Source organism: Anser anser (assembly GCF_964211835.1).
Source record: "Anser anser genome assembly, chromosome: 14".
Classification (NCBI taxonomy): domain Eukaryota; kingdom Metazoa; phylum Chordata; class Aves; order Anseriformes; family Anatidae; genus Anser; species Anser anser.
Genome location: NC_139735.1, coordinates 21,547,231 through 21,567,816, shown reverse-complemented (window position 1 = coordinate 21,567,816; position 20,586 = coordinate 21,547,231). Strand labels below are relative to the sequence as shown.

At 42.9% G+C, this 20,586-nt stretch overlaps 1 protein-coding gene and 1 pseudogene across 2 annotated transcripts in view; both read right to left on the bottom strand.

The window, feature by feature from the left end:
- Nucleotides 1-12,394, bottom strand: part of LOC310881662 (nuclear pore complex protein Nup153-like) — a 31,177-nt pseudogene extending 18,783 nt beyond the window's left edge. The window contains exons 1-8 of the transcript in view: nt 12,207-12,394; nt 9,524-9,737; nt 7,151-7,399; nt 5,808-5,947; nt 5,600-5,725; nt 3,307-3,417; nt 2,978-3,031; nt 56-175 (exon numbers count right to left, since the gene is read on the bottom strand). The product of the transcript in view is annotated as a nuclear pore complex protein Nup153-like (transcript). The remainder of the gene's footprint in view (nt 1-55; nt 176-2,977; nt 3,032-3,306; nt 3,418-5,599; nt 5,726-5,807; nt 5,948-7,150; nt 7,400-9,523; nt 9,738-12,206) is intronic.
- Nucleotides 12,395-17,461: 5,067 nt separating this feature from the next.
- LOC310881567 (tRNA selenocysteine 1-associated protein 1-like) lies at nt 17,462-19,720 on the bottom strand. Its single transcript, XM_083799013.1, has 4 exons — nt 19,620-19,720; nt 19,243-19,438; nt 18,671-18,716; nt 17,462-17,852 (listed from the first exon to the last, which is right to left on the bottom strand). The coding sequence occupies exons 1-4, from the start codon at nt 19,688-19,690 to the stop codon at nt 17,716-17,718; spliced, it is 450 nt and encodes a 149-aa protein (XP_083655139.1). The 5' UTR covers nt 19,691-19,720; the 3' UTR covers nt 17,462-17,715.
- Nucleotides 19,721-20,586: the final 866 nt, after the last annotated feature.

Genomic DNA, 20,586 nt, shown 5'->3' with positions numbered 1-20,586 from the left:
TCAAAAATGTACTCACTTGGAACTTTGTGTCTACTCTCTGGCAAATTTTGCTGGACTGAGTAGTTGAAGTCGGTGATGGTTCAGAATACCGCGTATAACGCGTCGGTTGACGGTTTACCGTTGGTGTCACAAGTCTCTTAACAGGTGGAGGCTGGAATGCATTCTGGGATTCCAGCTTTGAAAGGGAAACAGCAATCAATTTATCCTTACGTCCACCCAAATTAATTCCAATATTTATTGATGAAAACAAATTACAGAACTATAAACCTCCCCCCATCGGTCTTGGCACTCAGTGAATACAATTTGAAAATTCTGAAGACCGTTCAACTTGTAGAGGGAAATCACCAGAAAACCAGTAACGAAATCCATAAAGCTATATATAAGTAGCCAAAGTCTGACTGAATTCCATTTCAAAATTTGGCAGTTAGCTTCATAGACAAAATAATTCATGCTACCATAATTAAAATAACCCATGTTCCTAGAATATGCTCCTATCTTTTCCTCTGCCCACACTGTGATTTTTTTTTTTCAGTAGCTTAATTCATTAATTTAACATTCGAAGTGTTAAGCAACTAATTATACAGGCTTCTGGGCTTCACATTCCCTACATTTTCCCTCTTCAAAGTTACACAAACAATAGAACACACTCAAAAAAACCAACTTGTCAGTCTTACAATAATCTCATTCATTAAAATATGATCCAATGCTTTACATGTGCATTAGATGCACTTCAAGTAGTGGGTTTGACTTCCCTTTTCAAAGCATTTTCACAGACCAGAGTTAATTTTTAACACAGACCACTGCGTGTTCTGCAAAACTGACTTAACTGAACTGTCAGACAGAAAACAAACCCTAAAGGCTACAAGATTTACCGATGGCTCCGCCTGCGGTCTTAAGGATCAGAAAATACAGTCTTAGGAAGCATGCTATTGTTCAAATCAATACCAACAGGAAATTTTTGTTTACGCTGCAGCTTTAATTTCACAGTATCTCCCAGCTCTTAGTAATAGAATTCACACTCTCTCTAAAGTATATAAAAATACATCTTTCTAAAAAATATTACATTCAGTTTGAAACCTTGAATAAGACATGTTTTATGTAAGTTCACAAATCTACTTCGAGTGAACGATGGTTCATTGCTGGTTTTAAAGGTAAAAAAGAAAAATATTAATTCCCCCAGTTAGGCATTCAATACACCAAGAGCTATTCTGCCTGGTACAGCTCCTTGAAATAAGAAAAATACCACATCACTGCTACCCACTGCAGAAGTTTAGCCTGAGTGCACAAGTGTTCCGTCAACCGCATGTTCACTTTAGCAGGAAAACACACGATCGTCTCCTCAGCAAATAATTGCTTCTCATCACGGGCTACCCTTCTCCCGCCACCATTATGAATTCTAGTATTATGAATAGACAATCTATCTCCTTTCACCCACTGACAGCTGCGTGCAACATTCATTTAGTGGCTGACAATTTCAGGCTCTCTGTTGCAAATCTGGCAGATCTTTCTTAATGCCTTATCACAGGTGTATTGCTATAATATAACTGAGAATTCACACCAGATTTGGTTTTAGTTATTTGGATAATATTTATGATATACTTCACTTCTCCATGCCCTTGTAATTTGGCAGATGGTGAAAAGATGGTCCAGGAAATCTGAGATGTTTGTAAACTCTGAAGTGATTGTAAACTTAATTATACATCCATCCAATCAAGGAATTAGCACAGAAACTTCTTGAGACACTGTCCCTTTGCTCATTAGAACAGAAGATGAAAAGTTTGCACATCTTGTTATTTCCTTCAGTCACCTGATCTTCAAGTGGTCATCTAAGGGTTTTGTAATTTAATAAGCCCAAGGATACCCCTAACTAAAGTCATCAAAAAAAGATGACTAGTTTTCATTTTTTAAAGAAAATGAAAGGAAATCATGCTTTACCACAGCATTATCACCAGTTCTGTGCTACCTCCAAATAGGAATTTAGGAGCGTAAGATTTATAGCGTCGGAAAAGAAAAAGAAAAAAAAAAACCTCTACCCCCCTAAAAACTAAGCAGTTGCTGCTACATTCATTTTAGAACTTTACCAAATGGAGATTGTGCTGGCTAAACAATACAGAGATTGAAAGAGTTAAAAGCAATAAGCAACCAGTATTACTGTCCACTTTGATTTCCAGCCTAAGAAGCCCATACACTTAACAAGTGGTCATTTGTACACTCAGACTGATACTGGAAACACAGATGTTTTCGCAGAAAGAGATGCCCATTTAATTTTATGGAAAATTTATCAGACTCCAACGATGGTTCATCGCTGGTTTTAAAGGTAAAAATGAAAAATATTAATTCCCCCAGTTAGGCATTTAATACACCAAGAGCTATTCTGCCTGGTACAGTTTTGCAATTTAATGATACCCCTAACTAAAGTCATCAAAAAAAGATGACTAGTTTTCATTTTTTAAACAAAATGAAAGGAAATCATGCTTTACCACAGCATTATCACCAGTTCTGTGCTACCTCCAAATAGGAATTTAGGAGCGTAAGATTTATAGCGTCGGAAATTAACAATTTTCCTCCTCTTTACTTTGAATGGTGATAAAAAGCACAAAAACTAGTTTTCTGTGCCCGAATGAACACGGAAGTCTGTACAAAGTCTATATGACCACTCAATCAGTATTTTTCTATTTGTGATCATTTCTTTAAGAGCAAACTTGCCTCAACAGGAATTTTAATATGCAGCTTCACCCCAAGTTGGGGGACAAGATAAAACGACTTGGTGTGTTCTAGAGTTGTTGCTCTCAACTTACAAAGATAACATAATTCTTAACCTGAGTAATCTTCACAGCCCATCATCTACTGTGGATACATGCCAATATTAACTTGATTTGATGTCTATGTTGTCACTGAGGTTTGAGAAAATTTTTCTAATAGTGATAAAGCATTGAAAAAGTTATCTACCTCAGCTTAAGACATTATTGGTTCTTACCTTTCTTCGTTTGGACTGGAAGTCAGTAATATCCAGTTTATCTATGTCCGGAGGCTGAGGAAAAAACAAAGCATAAATATTAGAGGGCAATTTTTTTCTCCTGAGAGAGAGGGTTCCCTGCAACAAAAATGTGGGGGTTCATGGTCAACTTACACAACACAGCAGCAAAACAGATGCCATTCTTTTAGCATCCTGTTGAAGAAACAGCGCAATAAATTAAACCGGCCACAACGTAAGGAAGAATAATTTTATCTTTATGCTTTGATGGCACATTTACTAAGTTTTATAAACACATGAAGCAAAAACAGATTAAAAGAAGTGCTATTTACCAACAAAGGGCTTGACAGCTTCTCCATTGCCTCCAAGATGCGCCGTGCTGAGGTACTTAAGGTAGCGTGGGACCACACAGTTTCTTGTCCAGCTTTCGCTCTCTTTTGTGCCTGAAAAATTAGCATTTTAAGTGTTACAATGGTCAATTCTGAGCTAAAGAGGCATGTATTTTACGTCCCAAGGCTACACTGATGATACAATCAATATATTCTGATGACAGAGAAAAATGCAGTCACTGGGATTTTAAGCCATAAAGAAGAGAATACATTCGGAGTTTAATGAAGTTTACCTTGGGCCTCAGTGCATCTTGCACGTGCTTGTTGCACGAGCAATAAAAGAACTCCGTACTTGTAAAAGGTCAAGACGGATGATGCCAGGACTGCTAAGGCCTCCGAAGCAGTAATCAGGGAAACAGAACTCAAGAAAAGGCTTGTGGTACAGAAAGCATTTTCAGTAACAACACAGACCTCAGAGTTTCACGATGGTCTAAGTGTACCATCTTAAAATCAGTGTATACAATCATAACCAGGAACTAGTTTTACTTCTCTCTTGCTTCCTCCCTTCCCCCAAGATTAAAGTTGGCTGCAAATCTTTGTCTTAAAAGATAAAGATCTGATTTAAACTGTAACAGATCTAAACATTACACTGAAAAAGTAAACTGTTTATTTGCACCACCCAACTTCAAATATCAGTCAAAAACTTCCTTTGGTGTGACTTTTTTTCTTCCCAGGTTAAACCCCTCATATAACCACACTGTGCTTATCACACGATGTGAAGACAGGAAGCAGACCACGCAGCATGTAAAAACACAAGTGAGACTCACAGAACCACAGAATGGTTAAGGTTGGAAGTGACCTCTAGAGATCGCCTGGTCTACCCCCCCGCTCAAGCAGGGCCACCCCGAGCAGGTTGCCCAGGACCATGTCAAGTCAGCTCTTGAAGACCTCCAAAGAGGGAGACTCCACAGCCTCTCCGGGCAACCCGTGCCAGGGCTCCATCAGCCGCACAGTGCAAAAGCATTTCCTGATGCTCAGACAGAGCCTCACGTTTCAGTTTGTGCCTGTTGCCTCTTGACCTGGCACTGGGCACCGCTGAAAACACAATGGCTCTCTATGCTCTTTGCACCATCCATTCAGGTATTTATATACACCAATAAGATCCCCCCTGAACCTCCTCTCCTCCATGCTAAACAGGCCCAGCAGTCCCTGCCTCTCCTCAGAGGAGAGGTGCTCCCAGTCCCTTGATCTTCTTGGTGGCCCTTCGCTGGACTCTCTAGTACCTTGCTGTCATTCACAGCAAGCAGCAAGAAGCAAGCTACTCTCTCCTTTAAAAGCCTAGTATTTTGGTTCCTCTTTTTACCATAATGCAGTAATATTGTAAAAAACAAAAATAGCCGACCAAAGAGGGTTCCCAGCTTTGCACCACAAGGTTTCAAGGTTTCCCGTAAGTGAGGTACTTGTACTGCCCTTTTTCCGTTGCACAAATGGACTGTCAGAACAGAGCCAGCAAACCCGCGTTTTCATTTTCTTAAAATTCCTTTTGATTTATCGATAAAAGTCACTTTCATTTAAATATATTCCTACCAAACCTGATTTGACTTTCCTTTTCGATTCAGCTCTAGCTAATCAGAGTTGTCAGCAGTTTTTATTTGCTATTTCCAAGAACTCTTGGGGGCAAATAACTCTCTCCAAGAACTATATGAATCGTTCAAAACAGAAAGCATGTTACTGCTTATCTTGGGACTGCATTTAGTCCTGCATGCCTCTGTGTACCAGAAGAACAAAGGATCAGCAAAGTTGATTTTAGATATTTTCAAAGACTGCAGGTTTATACAACATATCCATAGCATGAATGTAGGCATGCTTGGAAAAGAAGATCCACAGATAAATATTAGCCAGGTTTGACTACTGTAGCTTTTGCTACCATAAACACAAGTTTTCAAAGTTATGCTGTCATTGGCTTTTTTGCATCAAGTTATTTTAACGTAATGTAGTCAGAGGCAGACAATGGCACTTGAATGGAATTTTTTGAAAGACCTAACAACAGAGGAAACCCCAACTACCAACAACTAGCCCAAACTGTCATTCTTGTTCTTTCTGACAAGTATTACCTGTGGTAAAAACTGTCATTAAAGAATTTAAACAGAAATCAATCTCAGACGTCTATTTTTGTAGACCAAGAGGGCAGAAGAGCAACTGTTACCACATATTCAGCTCCCTGCTCAAAGCTCCTTTGGCAGTGCTGCTTTTTTTATTTCCATCACTATTTCCCACTACACTACTTTTCTCATACCTGATAAGGTTCCGTCTTTGGCTGCCTTGATCTTACAGCTGCACCACCGGCATAGGCCGTCTTTCCGGGGTAAAATGGAGAAAACCCAAGCTGGTTTTGCTTAAAAACAGACGTGCTTCCACGTACCTACGGAAACACAGTATGAGAAGTGGATAGAAAAACAGGTACACATTCAAACTGATTAAAAGAAATACTGTGCAGTACTTACAGGACACAGTCCTCCAAAAACAAATAAACTGAATGCAGGTTTCTTAGAGCTAGCTGCAGAATGCTGCGAGAGGGAATGAGTTCTTTCAGCTTCTGTGGGCCAGAGCAGTGACGATGAAGTATTTTTTAAAACTGCAACATCTGCCAAAATGACGTATGCTAGATGTAAATGCCTCTCGTACGTACAGAACTTTAACAATAAAGATCACACTAATTCAAGTTCTTCAATACAGAAAAATAAGCATGACTTCAGCTTCTTTAAATAGATCAACTTCACGTACAGACTGAAAACCAAGTATCACCTACAAACTTGAAAACTGTTCACAGAGCTGCAAGTAGTTTTCAGCAATCTTACCAAGTTAATACTGTGCTTCCAATGCAGATATTTTTTTCCTTCAGGCTAAGATAAAAGAGGACCGCATAAACATCAGTGCATTTGTACGGACAAAGCTTTTTTCTGTGTTGGTAAAAGGCTGGAGGCCAGCACAGATCATAATCGCACAGGTTTTAAACCTGGAAGATTCCCCAAAGGCTGCTCTAAGAGTTAACGATCTTCTGCCCATGTATGTTTTACGAAGACACACCAGAAAGTTCTAGTGCACTCAGGTTATATTGCTAAAGCCCAGCAACTCTACTCTCAGCTGTACAAAAGTTCTCTGGAAAACCTGCTGAGCACACGTCAGTCCCTGTCTATATGGGGGACTAGAAAAAGCTGCAAACCTGCTGTTCGCCCTTTCAGCGAGAAGACCTACGTACCAACCTACATCGACACGATGCTTATTTTTTATTTTAAAATGGTGTGCTTTCCTCAATGAATTTGGCAAAAGACATGAAAGTATTGACAGCTGAAGCCTTCTACCAAGAAAGGTCAAAAAACAGCCTATAGCTTATGTCAGAGTAGTTTCTTTATCTTCTCTTGCTGAAACACAGGAAAACATCTCGTGTTCCTATTTGTCACCTGCACTTATTCACATTTAACCAGCTGTCTGTTAGATATTCTGAGTCACTCTTCCTTCTAGACAATCAGCCTAGTTGTCAAGCTACGGCAAGTCAGCCTGATTTCCTACCGTCCCAGTTCAAAATTTACATATAACCTAGCTGAACGTGTATATTTCAGCATTGACTCTTTCTAACATCAGGGTATCATAAACGTATTCCAAAGCACGCTTCTATTAAAAAGGTGATAGGATTATATACTTCTAAAACACTAAAAATTCAATTTAATTCTCGCATCCAAAGTTGACATTCACCTATTTTATTTACTAAGGTGATGTGGAATATTAAAGAACGCAAGGTACTTCACATTAAAAAAAAAGTCAATTAAACAGAGAACACAAAAATCACCTTCATCAGATGCTCTAGAGGAGGAATCACTGGTTGTTGAGATGTTATCATCGTCTTGTTGAGAGGTAGAATCTTCTATTTCTTTTATCAAGGACAGCCTAGGACTGCCAATGCCAAATACAGAAGATGTCGAGGGCTGACAAGGTGGGACAGGAGAATCCAGCGTGGTATAATTCAGACGGCTCCGATGAAGAGAGGGCCTTGTTAACACAACTGGGAAGTTCAGTGCTGATCTACTTGTGGATGGTTCTAGACAAGAACAGGGAGATAATTAGCTTTGCTATAGACAAGCTCACAGAAGCCAAAACCTGTTTCCTATCGACAGCCATGCTATTGCCAAGTTCTAAGCGCAAAAAGAGAGAAGCCAAATTTAACTTCTTCCTCACCCAGATACGGTTGCATCTAACTGTCTGGCTACAACAACAACACTGCTTGCGATACACAGTATTAATGTTGCATCCAGAAGTAGTTAACTATGAGGATTTACAACACCACATTCTGACCCCGTGCTCAAATGCTCTAACGCTGACTTGGCCGTTCACTAAATCAAACATATATACTCCTTCTCCCATGTACAGCTTGCAATAAGCTTTACAAAATTTGAGATTACACGGTAAATTACAGATAACACTGCAGCTTCCATAATATTGGAACAAAGGTTACATTAATCTGAATACACAACATGAAAATGAACGTTTGCAGTACTTTTTTCCCAAGTTCTTCCATATCAGCTCACGTTAGAGGCAAAACATCATCTCCTACCCATTAACTATTGGGATTTTGACCCAAGGGACAAGGATGTTGACCCAAGTAACCAGATGAGCATTTTTCCCTCTTGAAGCAAAGGGTCTGCAAACAATGCCAGTGGCCTGGAATAGGTGGCCTTGAAGTCTATCTTGCTAAATGAATGGAACTATTCATGGGTATTTTGCCTGATGAAAGCCTACTGTCTCTCCCAGGAATCTGGGCAATTCAAATGACTTTGAGCCACTATCCTCTTGATACTTGAACTGAAGCTTAAACTAGTTAGTTCAATCTTCATAACCACTGCAGTACCACTAATTAGCTCTCCAAACCATGAGCAGATTTTTAGGACAGCACCGTTTGAGATACAGAAAGTTCTTCAGGCGGAAGGCCACCCAATATAGGCTCCAGCACACTGATACCTCAGAACTGAAGAAACACATTGGTTTCAAAATGTAGTAATAATTAAAAAAAATAATCTTATTCTTAAGCATAGTAAGCAACACCCACGGACAGCAACATAAGCTGCAAAAGGTTCCAGGGTGTCCACCTGCTCCTGATCTCCTGGAGTTAGCAAGCTTGCAGTGCAGCTGTTCTTAATGAAAGCTCCTTTCACGCAGTTACATAGGAAAGCCAACATGTGTTCCTCAGTCACGAAGACCTTCTCTATTCTTTTCTCCAAACTCATTCCCAAGCTACAGCTACACAGAAAGCCATCAATCTCCTTGTTTACAATTAGATGAGATTGGAGGCAAAGATATTTCCTCCTTATTTTTTGATTCTGCCAACAACAGAAGCAACTGACTTTCCACATTATCTATGGTTACCTACGCACGCTCAGACAAAACTTCTTTACTTATTAAAAGCTGACTTCCCCAAAACAGCTAATTTAAGAGAAACTCAAATAAGAATAGATGCAAATTTATACAACAGGACTACAGGAACAGTGAGAGGCACTGGATATAAGACAAATTAATCTTTCATGAGGTAAAGGAGTTGCAAACCTCGTTGCCAACGGTCCAAATACCTTTTCAAAGACACCCCCTCCCCCCGCGTAGACCTTAAAGTTATTGAATATTTTAAGGATAATAATCTCATAAACCACATCCGTGCACAAGTTCCCCAGTTCACCATCAAGTTAACGAGGAACTTTACTAAATTGATCAAAGCCCAAAACAAAAACAAAACAAAACAAAACAAACAAAGTCGGGACACGAGACGGAATTTTCCTCTGCCATTCTAGCATCTAGTCTTTTGTTTCGAAGACTGCAAAACAAATTAATTTTTTTAATTGCCTTAGGCAATTAGACAGATTTTCATTCCATATCTTTTAAAAGATGGAAAATGCAACCCAGCACACTTGCAAATGACTTATTTTCAGCATTTAGCACCTGGCTAATAGAGTACCTAAAGTTAACTGATGCCTTCCAAGAGCATAAGATGTATGCTTCGTAACTGTGTATACAGTTTAAAGCTAAGACGGTTTCACAAACAGTTGTTTTGACTTTTTTTGGGTTTTTTTCATTCTGTCAAAACCCTCATTCCAATTTCCTTTTGAAATTCAGATTCAAAACTAGAAATCTGTGAATAAATACAGATGGCCAGAATTCCAAATGATTTTTCACATACCTCGTCTACTAATTCCTGCTGGTTCAGGCGTGAATCTCTCATCGATTATGGTATCTTCATCTGAATAATCGTGGTGATAGTTTACCGGAGTCTCCTCCTGGTTTGCAGATTCATTTCTGTCTACACACTCCTCCTCACGCTTATTGAAATACTTCTGCAGCCAGGCCGGTACAATATTTTTCACAGTTTCTGTCATTCTGCTAATTAATCCCTGCTTGAAAGAAAAAACACTTGTTTAATTACAGAAACGCAGTCAACAGCATATGCTGGGATACCACCTTCCACGGACCTTGAAGACAGATATTATACAGCAAATATTCAGAAGACGACGACGAGGTTGATCCCTGGCATAGGATCGCTACACTTCTGGTAAACCTAAAATTCACCTAAGATTGATTTACAACTACCTATCACTTTCTGCACTTCCAAGTGACCTTGGCAAGGTTCAAAGTTTTGAAACCTCTGCCAAAATTCACCAGCAGGTCGTCAATCTGCAAGGCTATCAGGAAACTCTACGCCTGAACAGCTCCTGACCTACAGACTTGTTCCAGGACTCTTCCTCTTCGCACCCTCCCGTGAAAACCAACTAAACCAGAAGTTCAGCAATTATCTACTGCGACAGTCAGGACCATACTACCCATTAAAATCAGTGAATCTAAATATTTTCAATTTTAGTAATGCTGAATTGCAGTGACTATACGCACAAAAAACAGTTCTGCTCTCAACAGTCAGGCTAACCCAGAAGATGTCCTGCAAGAAACACAGCTATAGCTATAGCACCAGCACCTCCTCTTGCAAGAGCCTTCTAAAGCTGTTGCTGTATTTTGTAGAAGACTGACTCTGCGGCATACATCGGGTACGATCGGAGAATTCCCACCTGACCAAAAGCCCCAGGAACTACGGTTAAATAAAAGATAAATTAATATAAATGAATATAATTAATAATAAAAATTAATAATAAAAATTAATATCCAGAAAGCTGACAATCATGAGCTAGGCATCCTGCTAATCATCCCTCCTGCAGGCAGGGGGAAAAAAAAAAGGTAAATTAGATCCAGGACTAGTTCCCAGGAACTTTGAAGCTGCTAACTATACTGCCTACAGTGCCCAGGCACCTTCAGAGCTTAATGGTAAGAGACAGAGGGTTTGGTGGGCTGTAATTAGGATCACAAGCACACAAAACACATCTATTTAAGTATTTCTAAGAATCGACTTATCGACTAAAGTTGTAGGGGGAAGGATGAGAAAAACAGCGGGGTAGGGATCAGAACCAGAGGTATAACCTCACAAAATCGCATCGGTCGCTTTCGTGCCTCCCCAACTGCATCACTGAGAGACAATTAACATTAAGCCACAGAACCTTCTGCAGAGTGGACATGATATTGAAAATAAACTGAAATTAATTGACAAATGCTCTAAGCAAGCTATCTGCTCAAAGCTCGTCCTTTTACGTTATGAACATTTGCACGATTCGTCTGGTTACAAAGCTAACTGCTATAATAAATGCACACATGTAACACCTATCAGTTTGTCTATTTATCAAATCATTAAAACTCTTCCCCGATAAGTTACTGTTAATTTGATCTGCGCTGGATGTGCAGCAGCCATTCTCTGTGCAGAATCCCCCAGATATCCCCGCGCACGTGTTTGCTCTGGCACACTCTTTAAATAAACCTACTGGAAAACACGCAGAGATAACAGACAATGGAAAAGTTAGAAAACCATCTCCACTGATTATTTTCAATCCACGTGTAAGGTTTATCAGTTAGCTACACAGTGTCGGCACACGCAAGCTATGGCACTTTCAACATTAATGCACTGTTCAAGCCAGAGGTTTCAACGGTTGCTCTGTAAGCGTGGGGAATGTTTGCATTGCCCTTCCAGGCCAGCTTTAGATGGACAAGATTGATTGTCAATATGTGGTATAAGGGACTTGGCATTTCTGCAAGTGATAAAAACCTAAATGAGCAGCTATCCATGCGTAGCGCTCCCTTGGTTTTGCATATGATAATCAATCCCCTCAGCTACGTTGCTCATTTAATAGCGGAGAGGTTTTGGCTGAACAAACATGTGCAGAGGGCATCTCCAGAGCATCTCTCTGGGCGTCCTGACATTTCTTAGCAAAGAGCTGCTGGGAGGGATCTCGGCGCGTCCCCCCTCCAGCACGGGGATTTTCACACCCCGAATTGACGGACCGCTTTCACCATCAACCTGCTGTACCCTACAGCACAAACGAGAAGCAAAGCCTGGCAGGTAACGTTCAGAGAATTGATGATGGGCTGAGGAGGGGTGCAGGGAGCGGGGAAAGCCCTGGGGGTGGCACTGGGGGTCCTGAGGGCAGCGGGCTGGGGGTGAAGGGGAGGGGGAGGAGGGGGGTAATGGGCTGGGTAGAGGGGTAAGGGGGTAAGTAAGGGGCTGAGGGGGTAACTGAGGGGGTTAGGAAGGGGCTGAGGGGGTAACTGAGGGGGTTAGGAAGGGGCTGAGGGGGTAACTAAGGGGGTAACTAAGCCGTTGAGGGGGTAACTAAGGGGGTAACTAAGCGGTCGAGGGGGTAACTAAGGGGGTAAGGAGGTGGGTAGGGGGTAACTAAGGGGATAAAGGGGCGGGTAAGGTAAGGGGGTAAGTAAGGGGGTAACTGGTGGGCTGAGGGGGAAGGGCCCGCTGTGGGGGGGCCGCTCCTCACCCGCTTGCTCCTGGCACAGGGGGGCTTCGCGGCGCCCAAACGGTGGCGCCGCCTCTTCACCTTGCCGCCGGCCGCTCCTCCTCCTCCTCCTCCTCCTCCTCCTCCTCCTCCTCCTGATCGGGCTCCTGGGCTGCCGCCCGGCGCCCCGCCGCCACCGGCCCTGCCACCGCCGGCCATGCCGCTGCCGGTCGCGCCGCTACCGGTCGCGCCGCCCGAGGCCATACCGCCCCCCCCCCGCGTTCGGTGCCGTCACGGGGCCCCCCCGCCCCCCGCCGCCACGCGCCGCGGGGCCTGCCCTGCCCCTCGTGGGAATAAAAATGTTGTTTTTGCAGAGTTACGTTGTTTAAAGGTAAGGAATGGGGTATCGAGGTGTGCTTGCAGCGATAAGAACGCTTAGCAGGCGACCTTGTAAAATGCAGACAACCAGACTCCGTAGAACAATTCGGGGAAAATCACGGTGTTGAGTCAAGTCAGGTAAGTGAAGAACCATTACCGCTTCAACCAGTAAAAAAGTCGAAAGAAATTCGAAATTTAACAGGCCGGCAACTGAAGGCCATGCATTGTCTGGGAAGCATCAGACAGATTGTGAGCCTGGATCACCCCCTCAGTGGGGAAACAGGGGAGGGTCCCGTCATCAAAAAGTATATAAACTGGGTTTTGGAACCAGCAGGGGCGCTCCTGCTCGTGGGACGCCCGCCACTGCGATCGCGAATAAATTCCTGCTTCGCTGAGCTCCTCGCCTGAGCCCAAGTTATTGGCTACGGAGTGTTTCTCACAATTTGGGGGCTCGTCCGGGAGCCAGTCGCCTACTGGGGAGCCCCACCGCCGCAGCAGCAGGAAGGCATGCCCCGCTGATTTCAGCGGTCCTGTGCATCGACGGCGGCGGTTCTGCGGAGAGCTGACAGAGGGCCCGAGACTGATGAAAGAGGCAGGATCCGTGAAGGAGTGGGGAAGGGAAGAAGGCAGGCACTCCGGCTTTGAGAATTGATCCGGTAACTCTGTGCACAGACCAAGGTAAGAAATAGGAAGTATTGCCTTGGGGGTCGGGTGAGACTCTGTGTGCCGTGTGATTGAGACGTACTTTTGTACGGAGCGAGTGTGGAGTCCTGATCCGCGGTTCCGCAGCTCCGCGAGGGGCGCGGCCGGAGACGGACGAAGCGTGAGATAAGGGAGAGAAAGGAAGAGTCTCGGGAAATGTGGTGTATGGTAAGCCCTTGCACGGGGAAGTGCTTGGCAATACACCAGGGAAATTTGGTGTGCGGTAGTCCTCGCACGGACGGGACGCCCGCCACTGCGATCGCGAATAAATTCCTGCTTCGCCGAGCTCCTCGCCTGAGCCCAAGTTATTGGCTACGGAGTGTTTCTCACACCCTCCCCCTCCCTCCCTCGCGCGCCCCCTCCCCTCACGGGAACGCGCGCCCCCCCCTCCCGCTGCCGCTCCCGTTCCTCGCCCCGCCCCGGTCCCGTCCCGGTCCCGCCGCCCTCCCGCTCCCGCCCTCAGGACCCGGCCGCCATAATGAACCCCGCCCCGGCCACCGTAAGCACGGGGCTAGGAGTCACCTCCAGAGCCTCCCCGCGCCGTGGCGCCGACCGCTGGTGTGCCGCAGCACCGCGCCGGGCGTGGGACGGCGCCCCGAGCCCACAGTGCTCGTCAGAAAAGCCCCGCACCGACAACCGATACCCCCGCACCGACAACCAACAGCCCCCACGCCGACAACCAACGCACAAGCAGTGTTTTAGGCCGGATTCGTGGCCCCGTTGGTCCGGGAGGCAGTCGTCACGCTAAATTCTACCCCACGGCAGGGGAACGATGGGCATCGTGACAGATCGCCGCCCCAGAAAATAAACACATAAATAAAGAATAAAAACGATAACGGGACATGAATCGTGCCCTTAATAACAGACATTGGGCAGTGAAATCACCGACTTCTGCAACAATACGTGCTCAGGGAACTGACTAAAACCCCTCCTGCATCGGCCATGTAATAGCTAGGCAAACATCACATAATACTTCCCTCCCTCATGTACACCAAACCTATTAAGGCAACCATAGTAGCGTGATAACGTGATTTTTCTCCTCCAGATCAGCGTCAAAGGCAGCTACGCTAGGTTTGCTCATAAGTTCAAACGCTGCTTTATTTATTTATTTGAATTCCATTTTTCTTATTTAGAAGGATTTCCATAGGGTGACAGGCCTTTAATGACACTCACGACTCAGAAACATTTGCCGATGCAGTCAAACAGTGTCTATTAACGCGAGGCACTGAAGTTAATTGGTATTAAAAATGAGCCAAAACGAAAGGCAAGTATCTGCGTGTCCAGCAGAATGACAGCGATCATCACCATTTGATCAATCTTCCCCCCACTCTCTGTTGCAGCTAGGTACAACGAAAAGAGTTTATGAAATCATTACGGGACATTCTTGTAGAAAACTTCCTCAAGCTTGGAAGAAAAAAAAACATTTCAGCTAAGTAAAACAGAAAATAACTGGAAGAAGTGAAGTATGGCGGTGTTGGAAAAGTTGCTTCAAAGACTTGTTTAATTAAAAAGAAGGAAGAAAGCAAGTTCCTACTGCAATCCCATCTTTGTCAAACTGATGGCGGGCACCAGTACGATGTGTTCAGCTAACACAGGCTGGAAGTTGTAACTGCAGCTGTGAAGTTTACCCAGTAAAAAGACTCCGCAAAGCATTCTAGCAGTTCCGATGCAATCACTGCTTCCTGAATTTGTGACTCACGGTTAACACGGCAGTACAGGAAGAAGTCTGGCATTCACTGCGCTCTTACGGTAAAGAATCTGCCCTGCGCACACCATCCCAAGCCAGGTATGCGCTCCTAACAGGAAAGGACGATAGGCTGATAAGTCTCAGCAGAGGGAAAAAGACATCAGAGAACTACTTTATAACAGCAGCACGCGGGCTGCAACCAACGTTCTCTTCCTCTCATCATTTTCATTTCTGTGGACTCCAAGAGAATACACTCCCAACATTTTTCAGCTCTGGAGAACAAACAGCCCAACCAATCTCATTCACTGAACTACAAAACTGGTATTTTCGCTATCTAGTCCAGAAAAGGAGGCGCACGTCTCTAACGTACAGTGTAGAGACCTTGTTAATAGGCAAAGTCTGCATAAAATAGGTGGCCACAGCCTGATTTTCTGACGTTCAGGGCCTTGGGTCACACACCACCACAGTATCAGACTTAATGAAGTCACCAATCTATGTGGGCCTCTCGTTACACAGGTCACATGTTATGGACCAACCTCTCAAAGGCCAAAAACCAGCACTGATACTGCCGGGCCAATACATATCTGTAGCATCCCATTTCTGGGTGACAACACAATGAATGTTTCCACAAAGTACTCGATGCAACCTAACTGCTGTGTTTGGTGATGCAAAGCAAGCCGTGTCAAAGCAGCGTAGCACCCAGGCACATTCCTGGAAGATGTTTTGCTGCTCACATTGAAGAAAATAGATAAAAAAATCCTGTGCAGTTTGCACTTCTGAGCTCAAGTACCACAGCTATGCACTGCAATTGAAGTGGCATCAAACCTTGTAAGGTTTTGAAGCTTCAGCACTGCCATCCAAATTCAAGGAGGCTGCATCTATTATCTTGAATTTGCCCCAGCTCAGTCCCCTGAAACAATTCCATAGACACGTACAAGCAACCCTTTTCCCACCCAGATTCTTTGCTTCATCTATTGCACCTCTACCTTGTGTCATATTCTTATTAATCTGCCCCTCAAAAGACTCCCTGGCTCACACAAAGAAGCAACCCAACAAATCCCTGTTCCCAGCCACGTTGCTTTCATGCTTTGGGAAGAGTTAACTGCAACAGCTCTAACTGTGATGCCACCTCACCCCCTCCACCTATGTGAGGTTCTTTGCCTTCTGTCTCCTCCTACGTCTACACCTGCACTAGAACCAGGAAGAATGTGCTTCCTACAATACTCCAAGAGCCTCTTCTGTTTCAGGATGTCATCATTTCAATTCAGGACTGAAAGTATTCCTAGCAAAAACCCAACAGCTAATAGCTAACAGAAGCAGTTGCTGGTGATCAGCTACAAGTAACCTGGAAGTACTGAGGAGTCACAAAAGAGAATTTGCATTACATTTAAGAACAGCATGCAGCTTAGGACCACTGCTTTCACTGACTACACTAAGCCATAAAAAAGAATTGGATTCTTACCTGCCATCACAGCAATTATGGTTTATGTTGCCCCCAAAACACACACGGCAGTACCAGAACTGTGTCAACTAGCTTTAACAGCTTCCCCAGCTATTAAGTACAGTAATTTCTGCTTCCTTTTTTTTCTTGGAGGAATATTCTTTTGTTTCCAGCCTCACTTACTTACTATACACACTGTTAATTAGCAACTATTTCTCCATACTCATAGGGTTATGGAGTCCCTATGACTGGAAAAGACTCTGTACCCTTCAAGATAAGAACAGCATAAAGGCAGCAACTCGCAAGACTGCTCTAGCTTAAAGCAAAGCTTTCCTCATGGCTCTCATCTCCTTTGACTTGAGTACTGTCATCCTTCTACCAGAGCTTTAAAAACTTCATTACCACGAATGAAGGAAGACCAGAGCAATCAGAGAGGGTAGCAGAGGGTATAACTTAAGGAGCTGTTACTAGGATTTTTTTGTTGTTCCTGGTGGACTATTTTTCTCCTTGCCAGCAAGGAGGGAAAACCAGCAAGTTGTTTTCTCCAAGATTTTTTTTTTTTAGGTTTAAGAACACGGATTATGTTGTAGCAATTTCTTCGCTGTAAAGCGTCAGCTGAGAAGTCTAACAGTAAGAAGGGCAAGGGAAAACTGAATGCTGATGCAGAGAGTGCCAGCAGACATCATCCTCATTCCACGGGATGTTTGTAGCTATGGCAGTTGAAGTCTACACTTCCATATGCTTAACATACCCTATTTATAAGCCAATTTTAGCTGACCTAGCATGTATCAGTAGTACAGTTAGAGCCAGCAGCCTGCAGGAAAAAGTGGGCACAGGTGTTTCCATAGCAAGGCCTGTGAGTGTCTCCCATACATACTTCCAGTCTAAGCAAGCACATGAAAGGCTTGGCTTGTCGCTTACCTAAGGAACCAGGAAAACAAGGGGAAGCTAGATTTTGCTTGTGTCCTAATGCCCATATAAAAATAAAGACAGATGAAATACCCTTACTACCTTGTTAAATTCCATAAGCCGGAAGAGAACGTGCTGCACACAGGTACAAGTAAAATCCCTTGCTGGCAGGTTTGCAGAAACAAATCTTTTATTTACACAGGCAAGTCTATCTTTAGACCCCATTTACCTCTTTACATTTCTCGAATATTTACATGACTTCATGATGCTCCAAGAAGGGAGTGATGAACAAAAAGATTACAGAAACTGTCAAAAGCATAGCAAAAAAAACCCAACCTATCATTGTGCTTTAAAACTTATGAGCTAGAATAATGTAGAAGAAATGTAGTTTTAGCACTTTGGCCATAACATAACGGTCATGCTCTAGAAGACACTTAAATAGCAGAGGGGATTTCAGAAGTGACCGTATCCAGAGGTTGCCAGTGACAATTCATGAGTGAATCGTAGAGTTCTTCGCTTCTCTCCGTGAATTGTCTGTTCATTTCATCAACATCCAAGTAGAGCTGTGGATCTGAAAATAAAAGCCTGGTAAGTCCAAGTATCAAATCTGAGGCATGCGCACAAAAAAACTTCACGTGAAATGGCTAATAAAATGTATTTTAAGCTAAGTGTAATAAGCTATTAGATCTACTAATTTTAGTGAGGTATTTAGTCCTCTAAAATTTTGAGCCTCACAACTCCAACTTTTGGGAATTTGTATATTAGAAGGCTGGGACTAGAACTGTCTTTCAAGATAAAGACAAAGACAATGTTTAAGATAGTAAAGATAACGTTTACGGATAATCAGCCATGAAACCCTCCCAAGAGTCATTTAATTCACTTCTACGGCAATACACGTTACATAGGATAGTTTCTAAACACTAACACAAAATGCCTCCACGTGAGGAACTTTGCAAACCTTCCAGGACACAAATATGTTTTGTACCGTATTTGTAAGTGCAAGCTGAATCCTCCTTTTGGAATCTGCAACATAAGCTTTTACCTCAGGGTGGAGAACAAAGCTTTTGCATATTACTGAGTTTCTAATATAAAATCTGTTTAGCGGAACCAATACAAAGAACAAAATTCTGTCTTAGACCATTTTCAAATGGGAATGAAGGCACAGGTACAAGAAACCTGCTGCGAAGCATTGACAGTGTCCCGTTTTACTTGATGCGGTCAGTGTATGCTGTATCAGCTTTAAAACCCCAGCTGATTGCAGATCAACCCCACAGAGGTTTGACCTCAGCTGAATTTTCAAGATGTTCTTCATCCAGTAGAGGTTGGCTTGTATTGTTAAAAGGCACAAGGATGGCTAAACTCAAGTGACAATGATAGAACCCTTATTACCGTCAGTAATTAGGTCATCACCGATTGCAGTCATAACTGAAGATTCCTGAAAGACAGAAAAGGCTAAGTTTAATCATAACTCATTTCAGAAAGCATCACAGATTCAAAGTGCTGCAGTCTCAACCCATTCCTTCTTCCTACAACTACAAGGATAGATGGCATTTTATCTACTTATTTTTAGAAGAAAGCCAATATTACAGTACAGGTTGGAAGGGACTTCCGGAGGTCACAACTAATACATTGACCACGATAAGACCACTTAAAACAACTGTTTAATTTGCTTTAAGCAAAGCAAATCAGAAGAACAGGAACAGAAGAAGCGTACGCAATTATGCTGTCAAAACCATTCTTTGGTATGCGTGAACAAATAATGGTGTATAAATCACTAATTCTATGGATTTACTATTTAAGCACTTAAATACAAACACCTCTGAATGGAATCTGCTCTTTTAACTTCACACTAAGCAGAAAGCATGTTTTCAACTTCGGATTCTTTTTGCTGATTCACACAAATCTGTACAACGTATTATCTGTGAAATATTTTCTTTACAGCAAGCATGCACTATCTTTACCTCAAAAACAGCTGGAGCCATTAAAGAATCTCCTAAAGAGCAGTCTCCAACAGCTTGCATGCTGTCATAGGGAGCATAGGAGCTGTAGTTGTAGTCAGCGTAAGCATCGTAACTCCTCTGCGAGTGGTAGTTCTGGTAATCTTGGCAATAATCATTATATTTGTATGACTGGTACCGCTGCAATTCTGCTTTCAGTCTGAAACATGAGAAGTTGCATACAGTCAGAGAACAAGAGACTGTAAACCCAGTTCTGAACTTAAACAATTTGTCAGCTTACATACTTCAAAGCTTAAAAGGAAGCTTTCCTAAACAGTCACCTAAGTGACAGCTTAAGTCACAGCTCAAAACCTCATTTCTATAGAAGCAAGCATCCTCACCTTTGCCAATACCAGAAGGAATTGTTCTCATGGATTAACTCCAGAGCCTTGACATGGTTACCTGTACACATCAAGTATTTTTAGCGTTGGCATAAGCAAGCTGCTGCTAAGTCTCTGTGCTTTGCTAAAGATTGATTTAAGACCAGAGACATTTATCAAGCACAGCTGCTTTAAAGATGCAGTCTTAACCCTTCTATCTTTTGTTTGGTTAATTACTAGATCTTATTTCCAGAAAGAAGTGAATGGAGTCAGATTATCCATTTCAAAGAAGCATCTGACACTGCCTGTCAGTTTGCCATGTCTACCTCCACCTGCTCTGTTTTTTTGTTTGTTTAAAGTCCATTAAACATTCAACAGCTGCCAACTATACCGCTCAGGTGAAGTCAGTCTTGCTTAACAACACAATCGCGATTCTCCAGCATGACGCCTTATTATTAGTGGGAGAATTACAAAATACGCTGGTTCTTAAGAAGAAAGGGCCAGCTGATTAGCTTTCACTACTTTCCCTTTCAAGATTTTCTCAGGGGCAGCTTCAGACTAATGACAAGAACCAAGACAAGTGCTATCTGTACTAAAACTGAGGTACACTGCATAAAGAACATTCAGATAACCCAGCTGCATATTCAAAAAAATCCGCTGTTTAGACTTGTCTTCACTGATTCTGTACAGGCAGACCTCCTGTGTCTGCAGTGCCCAGTTTCTCTCACTTGAATTGGGGATGCAGAGAAGTGAGTTCTATGCTTTTGGGGAAGAATACAAGCTGAAGGCATTCTGAAATAGCTTCCAAACTCAGCAAACATGAGGGACAAACTACTCCAATGGCTGGGTATTTCAATGCTAAGAGAGCACGGTACTCAGCCATTCAGAAACGTATTACTGATGTGTATTTTAATACCTACATTTGTTTCAATACTGCAAAGCTACACAAGTTCTAATAAAGAGGTAATCCATTGTCTTGTTACTGTAG